At 39.8% G+C, this 13,651-nt stretch overlaps 1 protein-coding gene across 4 annotated transcripts; it reads left to right on the top strand.

The window, feature by feature from the left end:
* The first annotated feature begins 30 nt into the window (after nt 1-30).
* On the top strand, nt 31-12,898 carry lrrc41 (leucine rich repeat containing 41). Of its 4 annotated transcripts, XR_013498553.1 has the most exons (11): nt 31-234; nt 1,294-1,380; nt 3,310-3,380; nt 4,115-5,837; nt 6,518-6,757; nt 7,521-7,685; nt 8,473-8,571; nt 10,950-11,072; nt 11,404-11,479; nt 11,846-12,113; nt 12,194-12,898. XR_013498553.1 is itself a non-coding variant. In XM_078218741.1 (10 exons), exons 1-10 carry the CDS (start codon nt 117-119, stop codon nt 12,432-12,434), a joined length of 2,943 nt encoding a protein of 980 aa, XP_078074867.1. In that variant the 5' UTR covers nt 31-116; the 3' UTR covers nt 12,435-12,898. The 4 variants fall into 4 exon arrangements, 3 of the variants coding, with proteins under 3 accessions (XP_078074867.1, XP_078074868.1, XP_078074869.1); XM_078218741.1 differs by lacking the exon at nt 11,846-12,113; XM_078218742.1 differs by lacking the exon at nt 11,846-12,113 and having other exon boundaries at nt 3,310-3,371.
* Nucleotides 12,899-13,651: the final 753 nt, after the last annotated feature.

Here is a 13,651-nt window from a genome sequence, read left to right on the forward strand (position 1 = left end):
AGTGTCAATGTGGTCGAGTTGACGGACCTCATTCGGATGGTGGACGTCCAGAGCGGCAGCGGTGACCTTCTCAAGATGGCGGCGTAGCAACGGTGTGAGAGCCCGGTGGGGGGGTGATGGAGCTGGGCAGCCCCGGGGAGGAGGACAGCCTCTGTCAACATGTGCCCACTTTGTTCACCGTTTGTGCGAAGAATGTCAGCGAGAATATGGTTCGGCTGGAGCAGGGAGTGTGCGGTAAGACTCGAAGCTGAGGCTTCATTGTGTCTCTGGGTGACTGAGGCCCGGGCACCCGTCTGCCAGGCTCAGTCTGAGATAAGGGCAAGTTGCAGCTCAAGATCTGTCCGGATGTCAAAGTCTTTAGATTCGTGAGGAAAAAAGTCAGCAACAAATTTGCAAATGTTGCCTATCTTTTATTAGGTGATAGTTTAGTGGTCTTATTGCTAGACGATTAATCCAGAAATTCACCTAACATTCTGGGGACCCGGGTTCCAATCCTGCCATGGCAGATGGTGGAATTTGAATTCAATAAAAAAAATATGGAATTAAGAATCTACTGATGACCATGAAACCATTGTCAATTGTCAGAAAAAACCCATCTAGTTCACTAATGTCGTTTAGGGAAGGAAATCTGCTGGCCGACATGTGACTCCAGTCACAGCCATGTGGTTGATTCTCAACTGCTCTGCTCAACCAGGATGCCCATGTCCCACAAATGAATTAAGAGAATTGTGGAACATGGGTGTTGCTGGCAGGCCAGCATTTATTGCCCATCCCTAGCTTTTTTTAAAAAGATGTGCTGGAGCGTGTCGACTTCTTGAAGCTGTCCCCGGCATACCCTCTAATTCTATCTTTTACTCTCCTATGCTTTAAAAACTTAACTCTAAGTCTCTTAAACTCTCATACTGTTTTATTTCAATCTCTTATTAAGATGGTCTTTCTCTACACCCTAGCTATGACTAACAATACATTCTTACTTCTCCCCTGTCCTCAATGAACAATATGTGCGCAGGAAACAATACTTTTCACTGTATGCCAATGCATGTGACAATAATCAAATTAAAAATTAATAAGACAATTTAAGCATAAAACCTACTTCCAACAAATCAAACAGATTTTTAAACAAATAACTGATGTACTCGTACTGGATCATAATCTATGTGTGGTGCCCACTGACCACAGAAGTCTGTACTTAATGCAGTCTATTTCTCCAAGGGCTGTTTTTCGGCTGAAAGTTTGCACTTCCTTGTAACAGCCACTTCTAAGTCCCCATTCTGTGTTGTGTTCCATACACAGATTTGCCAACTGCAATTCTTCAAGAGCTGCTGCAGTTCCTTAACATTTATGATCTGGAGAGGATGGAAGAGGTCGCAGTAAAGAAAGGTAAAATTACTTCAGGAATTTCACCCTCTAAATTCAAACTCCTGTAAACCATCTGTTTGGGACATTCATTTGGATCATTTAAACCTTAATTTGAATCATTGAAATCTTCAAATTAAAAGTTATAACTGATTATTAATTTTAGTATTGCGCTTTTCTCTTCTGTGTATTTTTAACTGTTAATGCCATGATTTCATCAAAGGAAATGTTGTGAAGGAATTTCTTCTGAATTGACATACAAGGTAACTGGTTATGAGCACCTTTAATCAGAACCATAAAGCCAGACAACTGATCGGATAATGTGCATCTTGTTTATCATTGTAACAAATGAAGGGATTATGGGTATCTTATCTGATTTTTGAGCATCTGAATTTTCCTTTTTTTGTATTCTTCTGTCTATGTGTTGGATAATGCCATGATTAGCAAAGTAGTTTTAAAAAATAATTGCTGAAGAAAAAGAGACATGCTGCCAGAGCTTTTCATCTTGCATTCCTCAAGACAAAAGCAAGAATGCCAAATTTCAAAGGGAGCAAAAGTAGAGTAACAGGTGTTGATTTGTTGACATGTTGGTTGAGATGTTGCCATGGAGAATGCACCAGGCAACTATTGTCCCCCACACTTTATTCAAAAAAAACAATGCCTGCAAATGCTCTTTTTGCCTAGAGTACAGGTTCCTGCATGCGAATCTGTTCCTGTGTGAATCTATGCAGCTTCTAGCAAATGTAAGTGAGCTACATTGTGGGCCTGACCAATAATCTTAAATTGGTTATTAGTGTAATTCTTAGTATACTTGGGATTGTTCAGCAAGCACTGTCCAATCACGAAAACATAGTGTGGGGGACAATACTTCCCTGATGCATTAGTCAAGGCATTACCATGGATAATAAAATTTGACTTACCAACCAATCACCACCTTTTTCTTGTGCAATACATATTGTTGCTCTTTTTGAAATTCTTGCATCTGTCTTGATGAGTGCAAGACAAAAAGCTTCAACAGTGTGTCTTTTTTTTCAGCAATACTCGGGTTCTGCACCACTAAGCAATTGTAAAAAATAATTATTTGGATCAGAACCCATTCACAATGATCTGCTCCAACGTAGCATCAAATTAATAGCTTGAAAGCTAAATATCAGAAGAACGGGGGTTGAATGGCATACTAAAATAAGCGTTATACTAAATAATACTCAGGCTCATGTGACAATACTGGTATTCTTTCACTTGTATGTTCATGTTCAGAAACTTTTCATTTAGTAATTTTTCATTTTAATTTTAAACTAGTTGTTAAACTAAGGTTCCAACTGCCTCTTCTGCTGGGTCAGATAGATATTGGCAAACTCATAGCACAGTTTGAAGGGGAGCAGGAGAACTAGCCAGTGTTCTGGCCAATACTTTTTCTCTAAAGCAATAGTATGGAAATAAACAATTACTTACTCTTTTATCATGTCTGTAGTTGGGATGTTTCTAACACAATGGCACTCAAGTCAAGGCACATTGCAAAACTTTGGGATGTTTCAATCCGTAAGTGAAAATGCCACATTTATTTCTACCTGTAAACATTAATGCATTTAGAGCATATTTACTCCTTCCTTCATAGAATACATATTTTAATGGCAGTCATTAATCTCAAAAGACAATGAGGTAAGACCCCAAACAGTTTAATTACTTTACCATAGCTGAAGTGCCCAATTCTCATGCGACAATCCTTGCTGCAGTGGCTGCACACACAAATCAAAGGGTCGGATGATAAAGTCTGTGCAGTATTGACTTGTGAACCTTGATGCGCTTCCTTTTTACTTTCTCCTCTTTCCTCTCTCAACCTGCCTGATTATTTGATACAGACCAGCCCTCCAGTGTGGCTGTTGTTAACCTGGTATCAATTATAACAGTTTTCCAATCTCTTTGAAATGCTTTTATTCTTAATATGTTTTATAGGCATTTCAACTCAGGCTCTTTGGCTGCAGCTTTGGAAGGATTTGATTGGAACCAACCCTAAAGTAAGAACGGTAAGTTTATTGCACCCTGCCCTCTTTTCATAATTTTTATGCTCTCTGTTTTTTATGTGACGATTAATACATCTAGAAGTAGGGAATTCAACACAGCATTGTGATGTCGGGCAAATTTTGTAACAACATAGACTGCAACAAAAACTGCTGTTCTAATGATGGTTCGCACTAGCCTTTGCTTTTAGTTTTGCAATACATCCTGCTAAATCTAAAGAAATTTAAAGTGGATAAAGTAAAATTATTTTATTACTCAGCGATTAGTGGGTTAATGCATTAGTCTGTAGTCCTAACAAAGGTGAAGATGTTGTGGTGGACATCCTATTCATTTGACATTAATAGAAGTTCTTTAAAAAAAGTTAATATTTTGCAACAACTTTATGGTTTACTTATGACACAATACTTTGCTGATCCTGTGCTAATTCTCCACAGTAATGCTGCTTCAACATTAACTGACAGGATCTGCTTGCTTGCAGTATAAATATTGTACCTATCAAGTCCAATGGTTGGGTGCTAAGGTGATTTCCCTTCCATATAGAAAGAAAGGACATTCACTTGTGCATTTCCTAGTAGTATCAGCATGAGCATTGGCTCAAGTTGCTTGGGAAAGTGTTCCAGAGCATAGAGAAAACAGAATTCAAGATTCTTCTTAGGAATTCTTAAGTTAACTTTAAGAGCTGTCATCACGGGATGTAGTTGCTTTTGTGTACTGATCTGTCTTTTCTTTAATACCACAGGAACCTTTTAACTGGAGACAAAAATTCCTGCAAACGTTCTTTCATGGTGTCTTATGGGGAACACTAGACATCTTGAATGACAGGCGTTTAATGAATTCTCGCTCTTCTGCCTTGGTACTGGGATCACGACATGTAAGCAAACTGGTCATACGCAACAAGCTCCAAGGAGTGAAAGAACTTGCTGAAAATCCAAGCATTTGTGCCCGTTTGACTTCCACAGTGCATAAGCTGGTGTTTCAACATCTGCGTTCCGTGGATCCACTGTTAGAGCACTCGCTGTTAAAGCTGCTTCATAGCCTTGTTCACCATGGAGTTGTGAAGGAGGTGGCATTGTCACATTGGAATGAACCCCATCCTGAATTATTGTCTCACATACTAAGGACGTGTGCAGGACTTTGGCATGAAGGGAAGAGGGAAGATGAGAGTACTTATTGTTGTGATGAGGGCAGATTAATGATGGGTGCTGAATCAATGGAGCCAACGGCTCAGAGTAATATATTAGATTGCTGCCGCCAACAAACTGAAAAGACTACGGACTGTACTTTACCTGATTGGACGTTTACTACTACTGAAAACAGTGGTGGTAAGAAACTCATGTCTCCAAGTGTTAACGTGCCTTCTGCTAACCTGATATCTCCAGGTGCATGTTCTGTAAATTCTGAAGATACAGCATGCGAGGAACTTTATTTGATGAATGGATCTAGTTGTTGTGAAACACATAGGATTTACCCCAAAAAGCGCAAATCCGATGGCACAATGTGTGGAAGGCTGAGCAATCTTGATGTACACGCTGTTTCAGAAGTTCAGCCCTTTTCTGAAAGTCACAATATGGCTTTGGTAGAACAAAATTCTTGTGCATCTAGCAGTCAGTTAGAGCAGAGGCCCACTGGCAAGACTTGTGAATCAAGCAATTGTTGTAATGGGCGGAAGCTTCTAAAGGGGCACTTGTACCCTTATGCATGCAGCAGGGTTGCGAAAGAGCCTAAATGTCCTAATCTAGATCATGGTGGTTCTGAAGAAAAACCAAGTTATTCCCATGAAACTGATGGCAGAACGTTTACCAAACCGTCATCATCCAGTGTAATCATTGGAACTTCAGAACAGCTAGTGTCTCATTGCGAGTTTACTAATGGTGCTGAAAAGACAAGTGCTGCAATTGCAGAGGAAGGAACATACTCAAAAGCAATTGGGAGTTTTTCAGAAGGTCCTGGATCTCCTGGAATGATTTCTGGAGAATTTGAATCAACAAATGTACAAAATAGAAAGTTGGAAGAATCATATCTTCTCAATTCAAGCATTTGGACCTCAGAAGGTCTGGTGTCGTGCTCTACAAACCAAAGAACATGTAAGAAGCCAAGACTCACTGACATGTTTAATGTCCAGTCAGCTGAAAAACCAAAGATTTCTGGTTCACCTGAAGCAATTGAGAAGCCAGAGGATATCTATGATTATATTTTCATGATAGGTGGAAATAAATCAGACACTGAGCAAGGCACGTCAGAAACTGATGAAAACATCCCATTGGAGGGTTTGAGTAACTCTGATTTCTTTGGCCAAGAGCAAGTGGACAGCATACCTCTTTCTTGCTCTTCCGAGTTCTATCTGAGGAGTGTGTCGGTGCTGGAAATTACATCAGTCTCATTGTCATACAAGTCTTCCAGGATGCTCTGCAAGTTGCTCCGTTCATGGGTGTCCCTCCAGAAACTAGTCTTGGAATATAATGGTTAGTTGGTAAGGTTTGTGGAGATGATATAAAGTACTGCACAATTTGATTCTATAGTTACTCCAAAAGCAGCAGCTTGCAATACAACAACCTTTAGCATGAACTTTATTTAGCTGCATTATGTTCAGCTCATAAAATGAAGGGTTCACCTAATCCTTATTTGTGTAACATTTAACAATGAGCAGAAAATCAAAAATTAGACACTTAAGTTTTGAGCACTTCACTGGAGGCTTTGCCTCTGACTTTTTTTATATAAAATCATTTACCATTTGCAATTATCTTGAAAGTATTATAAAACTGCCCACTTGTCAGAAATACTATCAGGTTAATGTTCTCTGTAATTCACCTTTCATTTAATGTCTGGGGCTCGAGATTTTGATCTATGTTGACAAGTATTGTTGGTGTTTTAATAACGCAGTGAATGGTTTAATGAATGGCTCTTGCAACATTTTTGTTATTTCTTTAAATTAATTTCTATCCACACCGTTCCCCAGCCTAGATAGGATCAGCAAGTCGTCTGATAGTAACTCTCAACATCCTCCTGACTAGCAAGTCAATTAAGGTTGGCTCGGCTGCAGAACTCTGCAAAAGTTTAAATTTGCCACCTGAGAAATCATGGTCATGCTTACTGCTTTACATGGGCAGCACTGGTTATATTCTCTTGTTGCTTCTGCTTTAAGGCCTGGGACCCGCCATCCTTCCAATTCTCAAGGAACTCTGTGTCCTGTCTCGATGCCGTGACAACAGTCTTTCCAGTCTTGTATTAAAAGATGATATCCTGCACCTTCCCATGATCAGGCTGATTAAATTCCTGCTCAGCAACTTCCCCCGCCTGCGCACATTCCACTTGGGTTTCCTGCTGGAAATACAAAATGAGTCCCTGGAAAACGAGTTGTTGATGACTGCTGCAGAGGTAACAGGTCAGAAATGCATTTTTATTGTATTTTTTTTAAGAAATGCATCAAATGAATCACCCTTATTCCAAGAGAAACATGCTCTGAAAGCTCTTGATTTATCATAGAAATCATAGAAACCCTACAGCACAGAAAGAGGCCATTCGGCCCATCGAGTCTGCACCGACCACAATCCCACCCAGGCCCTACCCCCATACCCCTACATATTTTACCCACTAATCCCTCTAACCTACGCATCTCAGGATACTAAGGGCAATTTTAGCATGGCCAATCAACCTAACCCGCACACCTTTGGACTGTGGGAGGAAACCGGAGCACCCGGAGGAAACCCACGCAGACACGAGAATGTGCACACTCCACACAGACAGTGACCCAAGCCGGGAATCGAACCCAGGTCCCTGGAGCTGTGAAGCAGCAGTGCTAACCACTGTGCTACCGTGCCACACATCTTTGGTTTATCTTTAATTGGGCAGGAGAGATATGCCTATCATGTCTGTCCCACACACACTCTGTGGATTTCTGGTCAAGCTCCAGATGATTGGCAGGAAAGCTAGTGGAGTAGCAAGAATGTAATCCAGGTTGAAATCTATTTTTCTTAAAAACTAGTAGATGATTGATGATGGAGCTTCAGTTAACCCTCCCAGATAATGGTCATCCCAGCAATTACACATCTACGCTTTAACGTTTAATTAAAAATGGTTGATAATTCTATTAAGATTTGGATGTTCACTTTGGAATTTTCTCATTGTTTGCTGCTGTGTTTTCTCAGATAGCTGTTTGGAGGATTTGAGTCTGAGTTGCACAGACAAACCCCTACAAGTTGACTTGTTGCTGCCTGTTTTAAAACGATTGAAATTCCTCAGATGCCTGTGTCTGCACAGGGCATCATTTGGAGCTCCAGAGGAACTTGGCAAACTGCTGTATGCGACTACATGTGGGTGATAACGTACACTGAAGGGATAAGTCTGTCAAATATATTTTTTAATTTTAATAAGATTTTGCATGATTCCCTTGCCTTAAATAATCTGCCGTTTTACTTACAGCAAATGCGTACTGACAGAGGAACCCTGTAGATGCATGTAGAATTGTCGATCATAGAATCACTCTATGAAGAGGCCATTCGGCCCATCGAGTCTGCACCAATTGTCCAAAAGCTCATCTTACCCAACCCCCAGTCTATCCCCATAACCCCTTGCACTTACCATAGCTAATCCCCCTAACCTACACATCTTTGTACACTAAGGGGCAATTTAGCACAGCCAATCCGCTTAACCTGCACGTCTTTGGGCACTAAGTGGCAATTTAGCATGGCCAATCCACCTAACCCGCACATCTTTGGGCAGTGGGAGAAAACCGGAGAACCGGAGGAAACCCATTCAGACACGGGGAAAATGTGCAAACCCCACACAGATAGTTACCCAAGGTTGGAATCAAACTTGGGTCCCTGGCGCTGTGAGGCAGCAATACTAACCACCGTGTCCAATGTTTCCCAATAATTCTGTATTGATTAAGTTAATTAATCTTTCTCCCTGACTGGATGACCCATTGTTTGGAGATCACAATGATTTTTCTGGTGCTTCTGATATTTTCCAGTGCAGTAGGGGAAGAGTCCAAATAGAGAAACCTTTGTTGATCTGACAACATTAAACCCCATATTAAAATGTTATCTATATTTGCAAAGCTGCATATCTAATGATGTGACAAATCATTTTGTCTCCTAGACTTTCTCTCTGCATTAGATTGGGTTACCATGCAGGATGTGAATCTTGCTGTTTGCTTTAAGGAAGTTCTAGATCTTTTGCGAAGTGCTCCTTTTAAAGGTGAGAAAAAGCAAATATTGTAGCAATAGATTATATTGAGAGTTCATAAAACAATTAAAAATCAATAATGAATGCAATACAAGTGCCTCAAATCCAGTTGTCCATCAAGCAGAGGTGTCTGAAAACTGGACATTATTAGAATGTGCCACGCATCAATTTAAAACAAAAACCTGAACTTACCTGGAGAATTCACTAGATTGCACAGCGTGGCACCAGACTAGTTATCTGCTTTGCCACTTCCATGCCAGTCTATTTCTGAGCAACCCTTGACCCCACTCAACCCAGTTTTGACTGAACAGCCCACGGCCCGAATTGCCAGACCCAAAATCCAGTATGACCTTGGTCCTGATGTTTTGGAAGACTGCACTGGCATAAAATAATAAGTTGTCATTATCATCTGAAGTTGCAGGTTCTGCTGCAAGATGCATCTCAGAAGTCAGTCATCATCTTTTCTCATACCTTCACTTGAAGTGTAGGACTGGAATGTAGGAATTAGGTTCTCTGTGCCCCTGGTTTTTTTATCAAGGCCCTGCCTGCCTTTTCAGGTGTATGTAAAAAATCCATTGCACTATTTTAAGAAAAGCAAGGGCTTTCTTCCTGTATCATAGCCAGTGTCTCAGCCAACATCATCAAATCAATGATCACGTACTTCCAGTTGGATAACATTGCGTGCTGAAGTCTCACAAGGAACCAAATTAGGTCCTGTTATGTTTTTAGCCATCATGAGCAATGGCTGTATCAATATCCCCATACTTATTCGTCGCTATAAATAGGTGGAATATCTTGCCCTTCTGGTGTACCGTAATCAAGGTGACACATCTCACATGCAAGGGACATTCACTTCATTGAGCTAATGGGTGTTATATATTTAAAAGGGTTGCAGGTTGCATTAAGAGTTGATCACATGATTTAATGGTGATGTCATTAGGGTGTTTGCAGAGGCTACTGTTATATTTTCAGTTTGTACTCTACAGGCAAGACTTAGAATACATCTGTTGCTGTTCGTTTGAATCTACCGTTGCCTCCTTCATACCTTTGGGAGTGGCCTAAAATGTCATGGCAACGATTACATGTAGATTTTGCTGATCCATTTGTGAGTCCGTTTGAGGGTTACATATTCTTAGTCATAATTGATGCGCACTCAAGGTGGCCAGCAGTTGTTACAATGGATAACAGCAAATAACATGAGTGTGACCACCCCCCCACCACCACCAAAAATGCAACACAGTGGAATTGTGTTTCATGTGCAACTGCTGATTCCCTTAACACCAACTTAAGACAATGCTGAGATTATGCTACAAGTGTGCATTAAGCTGTTAGGAACATACATTCAAAAGTGTTCTCAAAAGGAGGTGAAGTGCTTACAGAGAGAAAATGGAAGATCGCACAAGCTATATCTACTTGAGCATTACAACCTAACTCTAACTCACTGTGTTTAACAATTACTTAAGACCCATTGTTGAATATGCGTCACAGGTTTGGAATGCTAGACTTACCAAAGAGCATGTAAACAAGCACAAAAGTGTTCTGAAACAAGTATTGAAACTGATTTTAAGTACCCAAGCTACTCTGACACAAGCAAAAAACGGAATATTGTTCCCTTGCTGAAAGGTGCAAAAACCTTTGTCTAACCTTTGTTCGAAAATCTTGAATCCCACCTCCCATTGTCACAGTCTTTTGCCACAACCATGCAAAAGTAAATGTACAATGGAATTAAGGAGAAAAGACACCATAAGATATAGAACGAATATAATACTTGACAGCCCAATTCCCTACCAGATAAAACTCATAAATAGTATGCAAATGATTGAGAATTTGAGGAACTCAACCTGACAACATGTGATGTATGGACCTTAATGGTGGAGTAGACCTTTCAGTTTTATTCTGTAAATTAAGGAAACCTGCATTTTGCAAAGTATTGTAATTATTTATATATCAAAATGTTCATAGCTGTAGAATCCTTTGATCACGTTATACTTTTAAAAATTTGAATTGTCTAACTGTCATGAATTATGATTACTTGTTTTATTTGTATCATCAAAATGCAGCACCTGCTGCTATGATGATTTTTCAATGAACCATTTTATCTATTTAGCTAAATAGATCATCAGGTCATTATCTCAGTGCTGCGAGTGGCACCTTGTTGCGTGTAAATTAGCTGCTAAATTTCATTACAGTATTTACTAACTTCAAACTACTCCATTGACCATAAAACATTTGGGACTTCTTGAGGTTGTGAATGGTACTATGTTAATGCAAATCCTTCCATTTATGTACTAACTTTGAGAAATTGTGAAAATGAATCTGCAATTTGACTCCATAGCAAAGGCTCTTGTTGCAATGACTAAGAAACGTCTTTTTCCACTTTACGTTCACAGGTTTAACATTGAATAATTGTCGGTTGTTTGAAAGACAAGCAGCAGAAACTGTATCTAAAATTGTCACTGCTCTGAAGCAAAATCAGTCCCTCAAATTCCTATCTTTACCAGCAAATCGATTAGGTTCGTACACCTCATTTTATTCTCACTCCACATTTAGTTGGTTGCGTTGCTCTGCTGTCATCAACCTGAAACAAAATGTATTATTGTCCCTGTATAAAATGGTATTCAGTCTCTCTCAACCATCATTCCCCAGCTGTGTTTATTGTACTTAAAACAGGAATTTATGCAGTCCATAAGTCTCCAAGCCTGTGAATATACATTCTTTCGAAACTCAATATGCAAATTTGTGTTTCCAAATTATATTTGTAGAAAAAAACATTCAAAACATCTGGAGTTGTGGCCATTCTTAATTAATAGCTTGTATATCACATGCTGTTCTTATCCTTACCAGGCAACGAAGGGCTGCTCTCATTGGCGAAACTCTTTACTGAGGATTCTTTATCATGCATCTCTAGCCTGAACGTGAGGTAACCAATGTCTTTCTTTAATCCCTTTCTTCAACACGCACGCACGCGCACACACACACACGTCTGAAGTTTCCTATAATTCCCTCTTTCCTACATCAACATCCAATTGGTTGCTTTGAGAGGTAGAGGACAGCTCAGGGTAACTGTTTCCAGTAAAAAAAAAGTGATTGGCTTCCACGAACAGAGAAGTGACTGGCTTCCAGTTTGGTGAGACTAGCATTCCTGGTTGTGGAGGATGACAATTGTCAGTTGTGAATTTATGCAAAACTCTGCTGGCACCCCACCATTCTATTTGGATTTAACTATCTTGAAGTAGCATATTATGGTTATAGGCAAAACCATCTCTTACGGTGTAACCTTTTCTAGCCCAACAGAGATTTTTTAAATAATTGGCAAAAGAAGCAGAAGTGACATTTCCACACTGAGTGGTTAGGAATGCACTGCCTGAGAACATGGTGGAGGCACGTTCAATCGAGGCATTCAAACGGGACTGTTATCTGAAAAGGAAGAATGTGCAGGGTTATGGCAAGAAAGCGGGAAATGGCAGTTGGTGAATTACTCATTTGGAGAACCGGTGCAGACACAAAGGGCTGAATGGCCTCCTACACTCTAACAATTCTGTGATTCTATAATGGTATTTATTATTTAATACACCTAACAAAATTAATTGTGCATTTTTAGTTGAGTTAAATCGCTATGTGATTTATTTTAAAGTGCAAATTGTATTCGAGGAGATGGATTACTCAAGTTTGCAAAGCTCCTTCTGACCTCTGAATCCAAACTCTCTGGTGGGCCGAAGCTAAAGGAACTAAACGTAAGCGAGAACCTGTTCTTCAGAGATCCTGCACTTACTCAGGAGGCACTTGAACTTTTCAAAAACAAATGTCATGTAATCACAATACAGTCACTTACTGAGCCATTACAAGCATTTGCCGACCACATCAGTGTAATGTAGACATTCCAATATGATGCACATCCAGAAGCCTCTTTGTTAACCATTATAAATTACCAGGTTCAGATGTCTTGGTTCTTTTATTTCATTTCTAACCAGAGCTGTTGATTATTGTAACTGGAGTGTCTCTGTTAATTTAGAAAAGTGAATGCAGCTCCAAGAGAATATTTCACCAATTATGTCCTTTGAAAGCTATCATTCCTTCTTGCTTGGTTGGTTTAGGATCCAAGCTGATCTAAAGCAATTACTCATGGATGGGCTACAAAAAGAGCCATGTCTTTGGACTCTGGTTCTCAATCTTAGTTAGAATTCACAGAGTGTAGCACTTTGTGCTTAGTATTTTGTTTTCCTTTTTCTATTTTTTAAAAAACTAGGGGAGACATTCTTCTTTTGAGGAAGAATCCACAGCCCCTTCACAGCATGTTGGGCTGCATTGTTAATAAATATGACTTTTTATGCTCTCCTAATATTGGTTTCTAATTAATATTTTTTAGTATTGTGATTGTTGTGAAGACTTGTCATTTTCATAAAGTTCTTGCCTTAGCAAAGTGGTTTATTTTTCTTTTACACAAGTGATTTGAGATAATCTTTTGGTTTGGAGCACCCTAAGAAATTGTCTCAGCAACGTATATCAGATAGATGATGGGCCGTATATGCAAAGACCTTCTACGTGGTGAATTGGGCACAACCTCCTGGGTTTCCAGGGACAAATAAAAGGGAAATATTGTATAAGTGAAAGAAAAATGCAAGAAAAACACATCCTAGTGAATGAGAGAGATACAAAGAATACCAGAGGGTGACAAAAAGTTACAAGGGGTATCAAATCAACACAATATTTCACCATTAGGGGAAAATAGGGTGGTCAGTAACAATATGGGCCCCTCAAACTGGTAAATGATATCTGAAAATAAGCAAATGGTCGGCATGTTGAATAATTACATAGAATCATAGAATAGAATCCCGACAGTGCAGAAAGAGGCTATTCAGCCTATCACGCTTGCACTGTTAACAATCCTAATCCCCGGAACCCAATGTATTTACGTTGCTCATCTCTGACACTAAAGGAGCATTTTAGCATGGGCAGTCAACGTAATCTGCACACATTTGGACTATGGGAGGAAACCAGAGCACCTGGAGGAAATCCACGTAGACACGAGGAGAATGTTTAGAGTTTGCACAATCACCCCAAGGCCGGAATTGAAGCCGGTGGCTCAGTAAGC

The sequence above is a fragment of the Mustelus asterias genome, chromosome 8 (assembly GCF_964213995.1).
Source record: "Mustelus asterias chromosome 8, sMusAst1.hap1.1, whole genome shotgun sequence".
Taxonomy (NCBI): domain Eukaryota; kingdom Metazoa; phylum Chordata; class Chondrichthyes; order Carcharhiniformes; family Triakidae; genus Mustelus; species Mustelus asterias.